At 43.3% G+C, this 17,208-nt stretch overlaps 1 protein-coding gene across 1 annotated transcript in view; it reads left to right on the top strand.

Annotated features, from left to right (window-relative positions):
- The window catches only part of UBE4B (ubiquitination factor E4B), a 38,340-nt gene extending 25,474 nt beyond the window's left edge, over window positions 1-12,866 (top strand). The window contains exons 16-28 of the mRNA XM_017825682.1: window positions 432-630; window positions 860-998; window positions 3,213-3,312; window positions 4,029-4,156; window positions 4,528-4,626; window positions 5,017-5,252; window positions 6,015-6,141; window positions 6,435-6,579; window positions 7,652-7,786; window positions 8,157-8,348; window positions 10,561-10,735; window positions 11,023-11,169; window positions 11,551-12,866. Of these exons, the coding sequence (XP_017681171.1) occupies window positions 432-630; window positions 860-998; window positions 3,213-3,312; window positions 4,029-4,156; window positions 4,528-4,626; window positions 5,017-5,252; window positions 6,015-6,141; window positions 6,435-6,579; window positions 7,652-7,786; window positions 8,157-8,348; window positions 10,561-10,735; window positions 11,023-11,169; window positions 11,551-11,609 (1,881 nt within the window). The 3' untranslated portion in view covers window positions 11,610-12,866. The remainder of the gene's footprint in view (window positions 1-431; window positions 631-859; window positions 999-3,212; window positions 3,313-4,028; window positions 4,157-4,527; window positions 4,627-5,016; window positions 5,253-6,014; window positions 6,142-6,434; window positions 6,580-7,651; window positions 7,787-8,156; window positions 8,349-10,560; window positions 10,736-11,022; window positions 11,170-11,550) is intronic.
- The last annotated feature ends 4,342 nt before the right edge of the window (window positions 12,867-17,208 follow it).

The raw sequence follows: 17,208 nt of genomic DNA, 5'->3' as shown, positions 1-17,208 counted from the left end.
CTTTTCAAAAGTGAACATTCGGAACCATTACTAGAAGTATTTCTGTGAAATTCCAGTGAAGGAGTAACAGAAACTACACTTAAGATAAAATTGATGAACTGATGCTCAGCAACTATTTGAAGCTCTTCTGTTGCTCTCTGTACCTGTGGGCCAAACATTCTCCAAAGAGGCCCTTTTAATTTCTTAGATAATTTTCTGCTTCTTTTTATACGTTTGTTTGATGTTCTGGAGGGTGATTATTGAACCACAGAGAAGGAAGATCTGTAAGTCAGTAACTGATTGCCCACTGCCACAGAAGTCTCCTGGCAGAGCCATGTTCTTCATTCCTCCCTCCTCTTGAACTGGCACAGCTCAGTGATGTTGGGGACTGTTGGAACTGAACCCTTGTGCTTCTCAGCTTGTCCTCAGCCCTTTGCTTTCTCACCCCACAGACAGACGATCGTTTGGTGTCCACAGATGGCTTCATGCTCAACTTCCTCTGGGTACTGCAGCAACTGAGTACGAAGATAAAGCTGGAAACGGTTGATCCCATGTACATATTCCACCCCAGGTGTCGGATCGAGCTCCCCACGGATGAGACAAGAGTGAAAGCAACAATGGAGGATGTTGCAGCCTGGCTTGCTGAACTTTGTTAGTACTCTTATTAAGCATTTACTGTGCCTTCTGGTTCTGCCGTGGAGGTACATGGAAGTATTTGATCCCAGCAAATAACTCCCCTATTCCTAAATCCCTTTTCTTGGTGCTGTCTGCTCTTCCTTGTTCTGAAGAAAGCTGAGTTCAAGGTCTCACCCCTAGATGAGGCAGTTCATTTTTTTCATTTATTCACCTCTGCTGCTTTTTTGTGTGTTTGTTTTTCTAGACAGGGATCCGTCTCCATTTTCTGAGCCGAAATTCCCAACGGAATGTTTCTTCCTCACCCTGCACGCCCACCACCTGTCCATCCTGCCCAGCTGCCGTCGGTACATCCGGAGGCTGCGAGCCATCAGGGAGCTCAACAGGTTGGGTGTTTGGTTTTCTGCTGCCTCAGAGGGTCCTGGCAGCCCCCAATGTCCTCTTCCCACCAAGTCCAGTAAATTAAATGGAATTAGAAGGACAGTTTGGGTGGAACTGCTGCTGAGTACAGATCACCTCAGTATCTGTTACGCTGCTGCTTTTGGTCCTTGGGGATTTTTGGGTGTGTTGAGGGACTGTGGCTTGAATCAGGAATTCAGATAATAGTGAGGTGGAGGCTGTTGGTTACACCAGGCAGCTCAGGTTGGTGAGAAGACCATTCTCTTTAAAAGATAACTCTCTTCAGATCATTTTGATACTTAACCAGTGTTAAGTTAAGTTAGTTAACTTAACACTGGTTATTACAAGTAATCTGTGGTGTAGCTGGCAGGTCATCCGTGCCTCAGGCTCTCTGACAGCTGGAGCAGTGCATGTAAAGTTCCATGTGTGATGTGATTTCAGAAACAAGACTTTGTTAGTCCTGCCTGAGCTGTTTTGAATGTCCCAGACATTATTTACCTTTTTCCCCTCAGCTCCTGAGGTGGGAGGACTCCTCATGCTCTAGGGGAGAGAAGCCTTCAGCAGTAACCTCTTAATATTGTTGGTGCACATGTAATTCAGCATAAGGTTTACTGTTTTAAAAGTCATAACTCACATATACATTATGATGTTGGCATGAGGATACTCCTGTCTTCCATTTCTCTTGACATCCATTCAAATAGGTTTTTGTAGTTGCTGAACGTCGAAGAATCCTCTGTTAAAATTAGAACAGATTTTTGTATCATCAGTATTTTCCATTGTTTAGAATTGCACTCATTGCATTTTGGTAAATGTTCCTTGGCAGTCATGCCATGAGTTCATTACTGGATTTTTGGACTGCATTTGAAGTGATTTCATTTTTAAGGCACATGCAGGCCAAGAACCTGGGAAGCTGCAGAGAGAGCGGAGCGGGAAGAGTCAGCTTATCTTAAAGGAAAGAGTATTTTCCTATAAACAGCCTGTGGATTACTTGTAAAACAGCCATATGTTGGCTTGAAAAAGGAATTGCTGCTTTCTCCTTATTTAGAATTGCTGCCCAGGAGTTGCTGATGCAGCACTCCCTGTCCAAGGGTGCAGAGTGAGGAGCTCTTGGCTCTCCTGGCAGCAGCAGGAGCTCAGGGGTCAGTGTTTTCCATCAACTGCTCAATTGCAACACTGGGCAACGTCTTTAGGTGTTGGTCATAAAGAAATTACACTGGATGTTGGTCTGCTTCAGCCAGAGATTGGTGGGGAAGAGGATTTGTGTTTAGAGCAGGGATGAAAAGGGGCTGTATTCGTGCAGTTCAGTGTATGAGCTTTGTTCTGATCAGCTGCCCCTCCTAAAAAGGACTCAGATACGGGCATATGGAGGATTTTTTTAGTCTAAGTGGTGTGTGTAATGTACATTTGAGTTCTCTCTTCTGTTGGGCAGAGTGAGATGATGGGTAAGAAAAGGGAGGAATGTCAAACCCCTTGATTTCCTGGTCCTTACACTGCCAGGGAGACTGTAGATTGTTCACATACTGTACTCCTCTGCAAGCCTGAATTTTCTGAGGAGTGGAGCATAAGAAGGGTAGAACAGAACTCCAGAAAGTCATTTGCAACTCTAGAAAGTGGGAAGTTACACAGGATGCAGACTTTTACCTTTCTCATTTCTAACAAGACCTGCTGTTGGCCACCTTTTCCTTCCTTAGCTGATTTTGTTTTCCATTTTTCCTTTCTGATACCAGAAGATGAATGAAATCTCCAAATATCTCATTATTAGCTGGACCAATCCTTCTTTGTGGTAGGGCAAATTTTAGGTTTAATTTTCATGACACCATTTTAACCTTCCTTGAGCATGACCACAGACTTCAGCGGGGGGGGAAAAAAAACCCAAAACCAAACAAAAAAAAAGGCAATTTTTTCCCCTTTTTTTTTTTAATAGTAAAATTAGTTTGTGAGGCAGGATAGAGCCCTTGTGTGTTCCATCCCTTTGGTGTCCCTGAAAGGCGTGGATGTTGGAGCCTGTGTGTGTGGTGAGTGCAGGCTGTGCAGATGTTTAATCCGCATTTACAAAAGCAGTTTGTTTTTCTTGTCGTGCTGATGGGTAACTTCCATGGAAATGATCGGCTCTTTTAAATACAGATAGGAAGGTTAAATGCCTGGTAATGGCAGCACATTTCCCCTCTGTGTGATAACCAGCTGCTGCCTCTGCCTTTCAGGACTGTGGAAGATTTGAAAAACAACGAAAGTCAATGGAAGGATTCCCCTCTGGCCACCAGGCATCGAGAGATGCTGAAACGGTGCAAGACACAGCTCAAGGTCTGTAAGTGATTCTGTTCCTGGCTAAATGCCTTTGTAGCCTGTCAGTGTGTTGACTTTAATGTTTAAATGCAACTTCTCGCTGATGAGGCTTGACAGTGGTTGGGTTTGAACCCATGACCCACCTGAGAGCTGCAGGAGGTGACACAGTATAACATCAGCGGTGACTTTAAGGTTCAAAGTAACACCAAGATTCACTTAGTGTTCTTCAGAAAGAAGAAAATTGGATGTTTTTTATTGGAGAGAGAGCAAAGGGACTGTGCTTTGTTCAGAGGCAGCTGTGTGTGCACAGTCCATGCCCAAGCAGGAACTCTCGAGTCCCCAGTCTCACTCAGGGTTCCTGCACAGATGAGTAAGCTGGGGTGCCCTTTTCTGGAGGTTTGTATTGCTCAGGTCTTCCTAGCACAAATTGGCACAAATTTCCTGAGCTGTAGCACCGAAATGACTTTAATTGCACATTTTCCTGCTTTGATACCTTTGTTACCTCTTTCATTGTTCCCATCAAGCTTGGAAAAGGCACCTCTGCCCCTGCAGCTCTGAGTCACCTGTGTTTGACTGGCTGTGCTGGGGCCTGTGTCCCCTGCTCTGAGTGTGCTGTGAGAACAAAACCCCTGGGTAATTGTCGTGATTCACACATTTATTGATTAGCTGGGAGAGGTTTGACCTTCCTTGATGTTGTCTTGCCCTGGATTAGTTTTTGTGTGCCTGTTCTGCAGAAACTGGTGAGGTGCAAGGCCTGTGCAGACGCCGGTTTGCTGGATGAAAACTTTCTCAGGAGATGCCTGAATTTCTATGGCATGGTGATCCAGCTGATGCTTCGCATTCTAGACCCTGCCTACCCCAAGTGAGTGTTGGGATTACCTGTATAAATTGTATCAAAGATATTCCAGCCCATGTTTGATTGCTCACTGAATTTAGCAGTTGTAGAACGATTTTTATTTACAGCATCTCCACTGTTATTTGCTTGTTACTTTATTTATGTCAGTGACATACATTCTTATTAGAGTATCTTATTAGAGTTTAAGCTCAGCTGGGTTTGGGGGAGCACCCTCAGGTATTTTGGGACCCTTGAAGCACTGACATGGAATTTTAAGAAGTCAGTTTTGGAACTATTATAAAGTGTTCCCATAGGATAATTCCATAGGACACCACAGGGCACTTTCTGCTTAACCCTGCTGATTTACTGTCCTGTTTGTTGTCTCTTTTATTCTACAGCATAAAATTGCCTTTAACTCCTGAGGTTCCCAAGGTATTTGCAGCGTTGCCAGAGTTTTACGTGGAAGATGTCGCCGAATTTTTATTTTTTATTGTACAGTAAGTAAAGTTATATCTGAAGGAAACTTGTACTGTCACTTGCCCCTGTAGCAGGTGGCACATGCATAAATTCAGGGTGCAAAAGTGGTTTTATAGTTATTCTGTACTTAATGGTCTGGTTTTGAACAGAAGCCATAAGAGTATGGAATGGCAGCATTGCTGCAGCTCTAATGCCTAGATGAGTTCCAGAGTCCCTTCTAACCTAAATTTTTCATGGAAGACAGTTGGGTTCCCTCCCCAGGAATTTTCTTTATGGTTTGCAGTGAGACCTTTTGATCTTGTGACATGTTAAATCATCACTAGAATAGTATTTTTAAAAAGCCAGAGCTTAAGGAGTAGAACATGAGGGTTGGGGTTTTGCATTTAGTTTCCCTCTCTCCCTGTTCCCAGATATGCTCCTCAGGTGCTGTATGAGCCCTGTACTCAGGACATAGTGATGTTCCTTGTTGTGATGCTGTGCAACCAGAACTACATCCGAAATCCTTATTTAGTGGCCAAGCTGGTGGAGGTGATGTTCATGACAAATCCAGCTGTGCAGCCCCGCACACAGAAGTTCTTTGAAATGATTGAGAATCACCCTCTCTCCACCAAATTGTTGGTGCCCTCCTTGATGAAGTTTTACACAGGTAAGTGCTTTGTCTGTAGCTCACTGAGTGCACAGTGGTGAGTACTCGAAGGCCAAAGGTTGTGTTTGATGTGGTAACCATGAGAAAAAAACAGCACAAAAAACCCCAACAAACCCAAAAATTGGTAGATCTTGGGTCTTGCGAAGACGAGGCTTTATTGCTCAGGAACTGGGGGCAACAGCATTAGATGGGACCTTGAGAATTCCAATCCTTCCACAAGCTGCTGTGCACTGGCAGCTGCAGCACTGTAGATCGATGTGACAGTTGGTTTTGTGGTGTTTGGATTCCCAAATTAAAGCTTTTGGTTTGCTTTTTGCTTTGCTTGTAAGGCAGCACTGAGACTGTAGAACTCCCCGTTGTAGTTTTGCTGGTCCTGTAGATTCAGATGCTTCAGAAGAGTTTTTGCACCGGTAAACCCAACTATTTTTGTTGGTCTGTTCCCAGGTCTGTTGTCTGTTCCTGGAATTTTCTTAGTGAAATTTTAGACTGTGGGATGAAGAGCAGACTTGAATAGAGCAGAAAGTTTTGGTTTCTGAGGGTTTTTCTTCAGAAATGAGGTTGGGTCTGGGTGAGCAAATGTGCAGTGCTGCTTCTTTTAATGGGAGTTACAATGAAGACTTTTGAATGGGAATTGAACTCCATCTCTTAAAGCTTGGTGCTCGCAGCTCATCCCACTGGAGGCAGTGGGGAGAGACGTGTGCTGCAGGGGAATCCTGCTGGGAGAGTTGGGATTTCAGTCCCGGGATCTGTGCTGTTTTCCAGATGTGGAACACACCGGAGCCACGAGCGAGTTCTATGACAAGTTCACGATCCGCTACCACATCAGCACCATCTTCAAAAGCCTCTGGCAAAACATTGCTCACCATGGTACCTTTATGGAGGAGTTCAAGTGAGTAAGAGGTTGTGTCTAGCACTGCTCCCTGCCACCAGGCTGCTCGGGCAGGGACCTGAGGAGTCCCTGCCTTTGGGAATGGGTGATGCTGCTTTCCATTGTCCTGTACATGGCAACCCCTCCCAGTAGAACTGGAGTGTTTCTAAGCTGAGCTCTGGACACCACAATCACCTTGGCTTGGGGAATGGGAGCGTTGTTGGAAATATTCAGTGCAGGAGTGTTGCTGGGGTTGCAGTCTGCTCTGCAGGCCCACCTGCTCTGCCGTGATACCTGTGTTTCGATGTTTTCAGCTCTGGGAAGCAGTTTGTTCGCTACATCAACATGCTGATAAATGACACAACTTTCTTGCTGGATGAGAGTCTGGAGTCCCTAAAACGTATCCATGAAGTGCAAGAGGAGATGAAGAATAAAGAGCAATGGGACCTGCTGCCCAGGGTGAACAGAGCTGTTTTTCAAAGTGCCCTTTACTTATTTTTAATTTTTTTTAATACAAGACCATTAAAACCCACTTTTTAATAAGGGGCAGCACCAAAGAGCTGCTCGTGAGAAGCGGTTCTCGATGCTTTTTCTTGCTGCCAGTATGGCCGTGGTCACTCTGGATGACATTCTGCTGAAAACCATCATTCTGCCTGGTTATGTTGTGCCTGGCAAAGAGAGTGGTGTGAAGTGGAAATAGTGTAACGTTTCAAATTACTGTGCACTTAATTCTAAGTGGAGAAACCGAGACTTTAACCTTCCTGAAGGAGGTTTGGGAAGATGCTCGCCAGTTGAATTGACTTCAAGGAGTAGAAGCTTTTATTTTGTTAATGCATTGATCCTTGGTAGATTCGATGCAGACAATTATAGTCCTGTACCTCAGAGCTCGGCCTGATTAAACAATAATTGTGTGTGTTGACCCACCAATGTCGGGTATTTCTATTTTAAGGTTATTGATTTAAAAAAAACAAACCAAAAAGTACAAAAAGAAAAGCTATAAAATCCTGTTTGTTAAACATATTCTGGTTTGCTCTTCTGAAGCCTTTCTTCCTGCCTGTGCCTACCAGCAAGGTAAAGCCATTACTGTAGTTACAAAATGAGCTGGTACATCACCTACAGATTGTTCCACCGGGGAGTGTTTATTATTTATGGTGGTGCATAAATTAGAGAGAACCTCATTTGACTCTCAGATCCCAAGCTGGTTTTGAAGTTATTGGCATTTGGATGGAAAGGAAACATAACCCAGTTCTGCAGCTGTGAGGAGCAGTTAGAGAATGTAAACAGACTCAGTAACCGTGGGGGCCTGTGATGCCATTTGCTTTCATCCTCTAGAGTTGCAGAATTCAGGAGGATTGGTGCAGACATTAGGACTGGGTAGTAAAAGCGAGCAGCTGTACCTTAGATTCAGAGGTGCCTCACATCTGTGTTTGAGTTGCTGTCTGTTCTCTTGCCTAGATGCCGTTGGCACTGTGGCTGTGAGGGGCTGTGGGTGCTGCTGGGGGAGCTGTGACCGCTCTGTGTTTGTTTGCAGGACCAGCAGCAGGCGCGGCAGTCGCAGCTGGCACAGGACGAGCGCGTGTCCCGCTCATATCTCGCCCTGGCCACAGAAACTGTTGATATGTTCCATATCCTTACCAAGCAGGTCCAAAAGCCTTTTCTCAGACCTGTAAGTCCTTCTCAGGTTTAAGTTGGTTTCTTGCTTCTCTGACATCTCTGGATAATAACCTGGAAGTGTTTGGTAGCGCTTTGTCTCCACTCTCCTCCTCTTTCTCCAATCATTAAAGCCTAATTGCTGTTGATATTATTTGATGTGAGAGCATCACCTGAGTCACTGGGATGGTGTCATCCTTCTAGGCAGAAGCTGTTTGCATGGCATTTCTTAATGGCAAACATGCATAAAGAGCAGACACTTCCTACAAGCCTACAAAGGAAAAGTGTATTGGTTAATAATTCCTGATCTTGCTGTGTGCAAATCCAGTGATAATCTTCACTGTCACTGCCTTCACACTTTGATCTCTTTTACTTTGCCTTTGTAGGAGCTTGGACCACGACTGGCTGCTATGTTGAACTTTAACTTACAGCAACTGTGTGGCCCCAAGTGCCGTGACCTGAAAGTCGAAAACCCAGAGAAATATGGGTTTGAACCAAAGAAGCTGTTGGACCAACTGACGGACATTTACCTGCAGCTGGATTGTGCTCGCTTTGCTAAAGCAATTGCTGATGATCAGGTGGGCTCCAGAAGGATGAGGGGAAGTGCAAAAGCACTGTGGACAAACAGGACTCTGCAGAATACCCTAGAAGTGTTTCATCTGTGTGCTGCCAACCACTCTGTCTTCTACATCTGCAGTTTGTTTTCTTTCAGCAGATCGTCTCTGTTCGTATTCTGTCTGCTCTTTGTAGATGGGTGTTCCCAGTGTTTTGCAAACTTATAAACATACATAAATATCTATAGCACTTCGCACACAGAGGAAATTTCCTGAGCTGCTTATTAGCTACAGCCTCATCATAAATTAGCAGAAGTACTTTGTCCCTTTGCAGATGGCACACGGAGTTTTGATTCCCTCCCCCTTCCTCATCAAAACAGCTGGGACAAAGAGTCTCATTTAACACATCAAAGTTCATTCTCTAGATCAACAGTTTGCAAATTGTATCCCCTCTGATATCACTTTATTAAATGGCTGTGTAATAACCTGACAAAGCCCAGCATGAATGAGACAGTTAAGGACACCTTTGAACTCCTCATGGTACCATTAACAGCAAGATAAGCTATCGCTCACCTCTGTGTCCTTGCAGAGTTGTCTCAACTACTGATTTACATCTGTCCGTGCCTGTGTCTTAAAATACAAACTTTTCAAAATACAGAGGGGGGAAAAGTGTTGTCAGTGGCTCCTTGAAGCTCTAGAGGAAGAGTTTACAGCACAGGAGGCTGTGCTTGCATGTCTAGTGAGCAGCAGTACTGGGGTAACTCAAGATCGTTTTTCTGTAATTATTTAAGTTCTGATAATTGCAGATAATATCAGGAACACTTCTGAAACAGCCCTTATGCATCTGCATGTGTATAATGAGCATTCTGTGCATTTTGATGCTGGTCAGTATATGAGAAAGTGAGGGTGTTATCCATCATTCATCCATGGCAGCCACAGCAAACACACACACTGACGTAGGGGCTCGAAAGAAAGAAGCCTGCGGGTGTGGGAACTGGAAAAAAGCTCCATTAACAAAGTGGCCCTTCAGAAAAAAGGAGTGGGGGGAGTGACCAGTGTCTTGGAAACTGTCAGTGACAGGAAAGAACCACCAAGGAAATGTGTGGCTGGTTAATGGCTGCTGGGATTGGCAGAACAAAACAAAACAAACAAAAAGTTGCTTGATCATGGCGGGGTCTCTCTAAAGCATTTTGAGCCGTGTCCCATTTGCAAATCCCAGCACGTTGGAGAGGGAATCTGCAAATGTTTCTGCAGCCCCGGGCATGTTGCCACAGCTCCCTTCTCTCTGCACTAGAAAGGAGTTTGGGTGGGCACTGTGTCCCCAGTGCTGAATGGCATTGCTTGGTGCCATGTGGTGGAGATGAAAGAAGTGAGGCTGCTTCAAGAAGTTGAACACTTCAAAAATCCCAAGGGAAACAGAAATCTGTGAGACTCACTGTGTTTTGTTTTGTCATGTAATTCAACCTTGCACTGCAGTGTAAATAGTGTTTTTTTATTAAAAGGTTTACATCAAAACATGGCACTGTGAAGTTAAAAGGAAACGGTGTCTGTAGAACAGAAGCAGCTACAAAAGTCCTTCCCTAACTCGATTTTTCACATGAGAGCAATGCTTGCTTTGTGGGAACTACAGGACATGCATTTGGTCTCTCTGGATATTCCTACTGCACCGGTTGGCAAATCTCCAGCATTTGCTCCCTCTGAGCTGCCTTACTATTTTTGCAACATCATGGGGTGGCTTTTCTGTTAGTTCTTCTTTGGATTAGGAGAAAGAATCACTTCTTTCCCAGTGCTGCCTTGCACATTAACAGAGAAATTAAGAAATTAAAAAAATTAATTCATTTTGTGCTGTGTTTGCAGCCAAGACTTGTGAGAACAATAATACAGACAGGAGAGTGGCAAGACAGATGTTTTGTGTGAGGAACAATCCCGATAATCATAGTCAGCCTCTCTGAGTGACTTCCTCATTTTCTTTAGGTGATGTTGCCTTTTTTTGGTCCTGAACAGTCCTACAGTGGTGATGACTAGTAAAAAAAAGAATCATAAGTCTACCCAAAGTTGACCTTTTGGTGCTAGATGAAATGTTACCACATACTGCTTTTGAGTCTGATGTAAGCTTGAGGTTTCATTGATCCCTTCTTCTGCAGTTTTAAAAGTGCATTAAAATATCTTCAGCATTTTTATGGCAGGTGAGGATCCTACAACTCAGCAAAGTTGTCTTTTTGTGCTTTGCTTGTAGAGGTCCTACAGTAAAGAGCTCTTTGAGGAGGTTATCTCCAAGATGAGAAAGGCTGGAATCAAGTCCACCATAGCAATAGAGAAATTCAAACTGCTGGCAGAGAAAGTGGAGGAAATTGTTGCCAAGAACGCCCGTGCAGAGATTGATTACAGTGATGCTCCGGATGAATTCAGAGGCAAGTGGAGTTTCCTAAATAGTGACTGTCTGGAAGAGGGATTTGGTTTGTTACTTCAATTCTAAATGTTAATAGAAACTTAGATATTATTTGTGAAGCCTTGCATCCTGCCCTAGTTCAGCTAGATAGGTAAGTAAATGGAGAGAGCTAAGAGTTCCTTTGTTTTTCCTTGGGATTGTCCAGTCGTAGCCATCCTTTGCTTACATGTACTTGAAAATGGTAAAAAACCCCCCCCAAATCTGCAAATCAGGTGAAAATAGCTAATGAGGAGACACCTGTGCCCTCAGATCCACTCATGGACACCCTGATGACTGACCCTGTGAGGTTGCCATCCGGAACTATCATGGACAGGTCGATCATCCTGAGGCACCTGTTGAACTCATCCACTGATCCTTTCAATCGTCAGACGCTGACGGAAAACATGCTGGAACCAGGTACTGTGGAGCAGCTGGAACTGTGGGCTGGGGGAAGCACTTTGTGGGCAGGTCTGTGCTTTCAGAGCACAGTGGTAGAGGCAACAGTTCTTTCATCTCAACTTGCACAGAAGAGTTCATTCCTTCTGCTTTCCCTTTTTCTATGGGGGAAAAAACCCTCAGAGCCCTTCATAACTACTGGGTGAGAAATGTTATGATATATAAATGAATCATTCGCTTACCCAAAGCTGTGCAGAAACTGCATTGAGAGAGAAGACAACAGTAGTAGATAGTCCTGATCAGGTCACTAGAGAAGAAATCTCCATTGGTCATGAGGAGCTCTCTTGTAGTTGTATTACTAAGTAATTTAATCATTTTCTTTTCTTTTTTTTACCCTATCAGTGCCAGAACTTAAAGAGCAAATCCAAGCCTGGATGAGAGACAAGCAGAATGACCATTAGGAACTCCCTTGCAGTGCACGCCAACAGCAGTGGGGAGAGCAGGGCGTGGGCTGTTGTGGCAGTAGTGGAGCAGAAACACTTGGAAGCTGTTCTGGGATTAGCACGCCCACGGCACTGACTTCAGTAGTGACCAGGAGCATGTGGCCGAGGAGAAAAGCAGCTTAATTCTTGTACATATATTTAAGTGATAACGATGGTCAATAACATGGAGGACAAGCTAGGAAGTTGCTTATGTTACAAAACTGTCCTTCAATATGTCACATTTTGGAGTTTTTACAGCTGAATTATTTTAGCAAAGACAAATGGATCAGGGCAGCATCCCTTCAACCTTGTTTTTTACCGCCAGATATCCGTTAATTTGATTGTGGTTAGAACCTTGGACATTTTGCTGCTAAAGTAACTTTTTCCTCTTTCCCTCCCTTCTTTCTGTTCCACCCATCAAACCTGCACTGCTGTCTCTTTTTTTTTTTCTCTTTTTTTTTTTTTGTAATGCAAAAAAACCCCCCAACAAACCCTGTGAAAATCAAAATCATTCCCCTGCCCTCAAAAGAACATATTCTGTGCGATAACTGTGCCTGCAACAAAGTGTTCATCTTGGGATCGTATTTTTATATTACACCCATCCGCCTATTTGGGTTTTAATTGGTGTTAGACACAAGGATCATTTCAAAAAAGCAAAGACTTCACACATGGATTTTAATTTCCATTCCTTTACGTTGATCAAGACGCTCTGGTATTTGTGAAAAGCCTCGAGATAGAAACATGTTAAAACAGCTGCCATGAATGAGATGCTTGGGAATACCAGGATTTCAGTGACTTTTAAACAAAAGAAATACATTCTTTCAATGCTGCAGATATGATATATGCTAACTGACAGTTCTGAGCCATTCGAGCTTGTCCACAGAGAGCAGATACTTTTATCCTTGGAGGCTGCAGTTTGGGGCAGGGGGTCATTTTTTTTATGTTGCTACCAATTTGTATCCATGGCTTGGCCTTACCAAAGCAGAAAGGGTGCAGGAAATGTAGAATTACGTTTTTAAAAAAAAAAATGAAAAAAAAAATATTCACAAACATTTTTGTATTACTGCCCCCTGCATATGATACTTGAATTTCCTTTTTAAAAAGGATTTGAAACCACAGTGTTTTAAAATTAAGTCTGAAAAAACAGGTTGTTTTTCTTTTATTTGTTTTTTTCGCCGTGTCTTCTGTTCAATTCCTGACTCTCTTGAACTACAATAAATGATACACACTCGCACAGGATGTTTCCTGGGTCTTTCTTTGGAAGCGTGTCGGTGAAAATGTAAAACATACAAATGGTTGGGTGGCTTTGTTCAGGTTTGCTGGTATGGTTTAGGGTTGGAGATAACTTAGTAAATTCTGTGTAAAATGTCTGTGCACACAGATATCAGCAATACTTTGAAGTCAGGAATGTTCCCAGCAGGTGACACTGAACACCTATTCATAGCGCCGGGACAGCTGCTGGCAGCTCCAGGGGGACTTTGGGGCAGGTTATATATAATCCAGGGTTCACCTCTGAGCTGTGCAATTAACTCTAAATTATTAAATGTGAAGATATAGTGGGGGGGTTTGGGTTTTTTTTGTTTGGTTGATTGTGGGGGTTTTTTTCAGTGGTGCTTCCCCTTGCAGAGTGTGAACGTGTGTGTCTTTACTCCACGGGAGGAGGATTCCAAAGCTTGTGTCTGCCTGGACTGCTGGAACAGTTTTATAATTATAACCTTGACTCCTTCCACAAACTCAAATCCCCCTCTTCTTCCCTCTTCAGAAGTCACAGAACAAAGCCTGCTCTGCTTTTCCCTGCAGGCTGTCCCTCAGCACCCAAACCCAGCCTGGATTCTGCTGTGTTGTGGGTTTGGTGAGCTGTGAGCTCTTCTTTGGTGAAGAGGGAATTTCTTTCTGTATAAAGAAAAACTCTTACATGTTTCACTGTCCCCTCTTTATTAAGAATTATTGAAAGAAATCTCTAGAAACACCCCAAAATTTATTCTTTCTTTGATGGAGGGCAACTGTCCACGGTGTATATTTGTATTTATTGGAGAATGATTGAACTGCTATGGTTTCACATTATGGCTTTTTTCCTGCATGTTAATATATATTACTTTTATTGACAGACTGTGAATGTGTTGGAAAGATGGAAGAAGTGCTTTCTTCTCTAATTTTCTCCAGCTATTACCAATTAGACACACCAGCACCTTTGGTGAATAAGGAGCAGTCTAATAAAATGAGAAGAGCACAAGCAGAAATAATCCAGCCTTAAATTAAAACCAGCTGGTTGCTTTAGTGTAGCCTGTACAGGGCTGGAGGTCTGCTGCTCTCTAGGAGTTCTTGGTATTTTACATTTGAAATGTTGTAACCAATATCAAAGAGGTTTGTGAATTTAAATGTTTTACCAGGAATTCTGTATGGGTAGCTGTTTTCAATAAAATGAAAATTCTATATTTTTAGTTTTTGACAGGAGGAAGTAGAAATATTTACCTTTGCTGTGGGATGTATTAACCAAGACAATGCCCTTCAGAATCCGAATTTATTCTGCCATTGTGTCAGGCTCTGACCTGAGGAGTATAAATAGCAAAGTGCATTACTGGAATGTTTTGTCTAATTATGGCACACATCTATCATTTGAAAATATGTCAATGCAGATATTGCACAAGACACAAAGGCTTGAAATAAGTGGCCCAGACAATTTTATCTGGAGAACTAGTATCGAGTATTTCAAAGGTGTGAGCTCAGACAAGTGCTTTCCCAAATTCAGCTCTCAGGGGCAGAATAATGGAATGTACTTTAACAGGAGCAGCTGGAAGTGCCATTCTATTGCTGTCCAGGCACAAAAGTGAACCAAACCCCTCTCTTTCAGTGGACATTTGAGGAACTGAAAAGCAAAGCTGACGCCGGATTAAAAATAAATCTCCCACAAAAGCGTATCAGTTGTGGGACAATTCTTAGTTTAATTAATTTAAATGCTACCTGCAGGTTTTTTGTGATTTCCCTTCCCCGTTAACATGTCATTTCCCTTCTTCAATCCAACTGTAACCTCACTACAATGCAGAGACTTTGTGTTAGAGATCACAGAAACCATCAACGGTTGAGTTACATTTGACACTGCCCTGTATCTGCAGAATATAAACATCTGAGCTGGGAATGGCTCCTCCCAGGAATGGGTAACGTTATACAAATGTTGCAAAAGGGGCTTTTCTCGGAAAATTTTAATATAAGATCGTGTCACTGGTCTCTACTTGTGCTCCAGCTCCAGACTAGAAAAATTCCTGGGGCAAGTGCTGATGTTACAGCAATACAGTTCAGCACAATTGATTCTATTATATCACAATTTATACTTATGTAAGGGCACAATTTACATCTCTGTCAACTCTCCCCTGCTGGCAGCAAGGACAGCTAATGCTGTTTAATAGCAGGATGACAACCCTGCTGTCAGCCAGCAACAGATTTACTCTACCACCCCCCAGGAGCCTTGCTCTACAGTGTAGCTCTCTTTTCCTTATAACTTAAACCTCCCCTCTTGCCTGTATTTAAACAGACTTCCCTGTTTTAGGTAGCATTTGAGTAATCAACTATATTTCTTTGTACTAATAAATGCAAGAAATTACTACTTACTTTCATTTTTCTGGAATAATAATGCTCAAGAAGATTTTTCTTGGGCTGGGGACCTTCGTTGTGTGACTTGTCTTGAAAAGGAGTATCTTAAATTCTAGATTTAAGCACACACCTGCTTACAGGGAATTGGATGTTTCTGCTCTTTTCAGGGTTGTGTGGTGGTGTCAGAAACATAAAAAGAGGAAGAATGGCCCCTTTCCTGTAAGGGACTTGACAAGAACTTCTTAAGCAGGATTCACAAAACAATGCAGTAGAATTCCACTTAAGTACATTTTTTGATAATTCTAAATTACCCAAGGATACCTAATTTTCAAAAATGATATTGAGAAGGCAATTCTGATTAAATTGAGCTAAAATGCCGAATTCCATAATTAAAAAAGGCATCACAACCAGTTAGAGAAATACTTGAGCACCTTTCTGCTCTGTACTTGAATATTTAAGAGGCATTTTCCCCGGCCCCCTTCGAGGTGAGTGACCTCCCAGATGCCACACAGCACGTCCTGCCCTTTGCTGTTTCCCAACGTGTAACTTGATTTTCTCTGACTGTTTCTGGCAGATTTTTCGAGCCCCTGTGATCCAGTAACTGAATTAACGTCCTGGAGCTGTTCTGGGTGAGCCCTCCCCAAACTTGGGCATGAGACTGATGCAGGAACTGCTGTTCCTAGGAGACACCACACAAACTTTGCTGAAGGAAAATGAATCACAGTGTCTGTTGCCACGGAGGGTTACAGCACACACCCAGTATCTGAACAGTTTGCAGGGGATTTTAAAACAGGTTTTGGGGTTTTTTCAGGCGGTTTTGCCTTTTTTTTCCCCCAGGGAATATATAGCTGACCTAATTCTGCACAGCCCCAGGTGGAAGTTAGCACAGTTACACCACTTTAAAAACACCATTAAATCATCTTTTCTCTCCGTAGGAAGTATTCCAAAGTTCAAATGATGGTATGTATTTTCTAGGACAGAGGAAAGCCACCTATTTTTGATTTGTTGGTTCTGTGGCAATAGTTCCCTAAAACCTCTGTTCAGCCATGGATTGTTTGGCTTTTGCATTTGTTGGTGTAACTGCAGATGAGGCTGGCAAGGAGAAATAGTCACTTTTCACCAAACAAAGTAACAACACATTCTCCCAAAAATCTGAAACTTAAGGGACACAGTGTAGATTAACACAGCAAATAGCCAGGAGCCTGTGAACAAAAATAAACCTTGTTCTGAAACCACAAATCCCAGGTCCTGACTGTTCTCCACAGTTTAAATCCAATTTGTATGTGATGATATATGAAAAATATGTAATTAAAGTATTTCATATAATGTGTTCTTTTTCAAAATGCTTAAATACTTAATCCTATTTCTAACAGGAGAAATTATCAAAGTGCTACTGGAATGGAAGAACTTTACAGCTAACAATTGCCACAAAAATAAAAATTTACTATGAGAATATGCATGAAATTATGGAAAGTACGAGAGCTAATACAGCACTACTGACTAAATGTAATCATTTACTTAAAAATACATTAGGAGCTCTACAAATATAATTCAGGCTGCTCACAAAAACGTTTTGAAGGGGAGGGCAGGGGATAATTAATCCCTCCCCTCAGAGCTACAAGCCTTAGGCCTAGTTTAGGACTCCAAATCCCACTGAACCACACTGAACTCGGGAGCTGGGGAATTCGCTCCCTCAGACCCCGCGTTCCTGCAGCGCCCACCCACTTCGGGCCCTCGAGCCGGGGGCGCCAACCAGCGCTCACATCACACCGTATCCCTGCTTTTTGCAGCCACAAGTGCCCGTTTCTCCACACATTACGCCGTATCCCTGCTTTTTTTAGCCAGAAGCGCCCGCTTCCCCTCGCATCTCTGGGAACGCCGCGCGTCACCCTCACGCGCGCAGGGACACACCGCGGCGGGGCGGTGCAGCGTCCGGGGGAGGGGCGCGGAGGGATCCGCCCGGAGGGCGGGGCCGCTGCAGTCGGGCCCT

The sequence above is a fragment of the Lepidothrix coronata genome, unplaced genomic scaffold (assembly GCF_001604755.1).
Source record: "Lepidothrix coronata isolate B3197 unplaced genomic scaffold, Lepidothrix_coronata-1.0 Scaffold122, whole genome shotgun sequence".
Lineage (NCBI taxonomy): Eukaryota > Metazoa > Chordata > Aves > Passeriformes > Pipridae > Lepidothrix > Lepidothrix coronata.
This window is presented reverse-complemented; position numbering and strand designations above follow the sequence as displayed.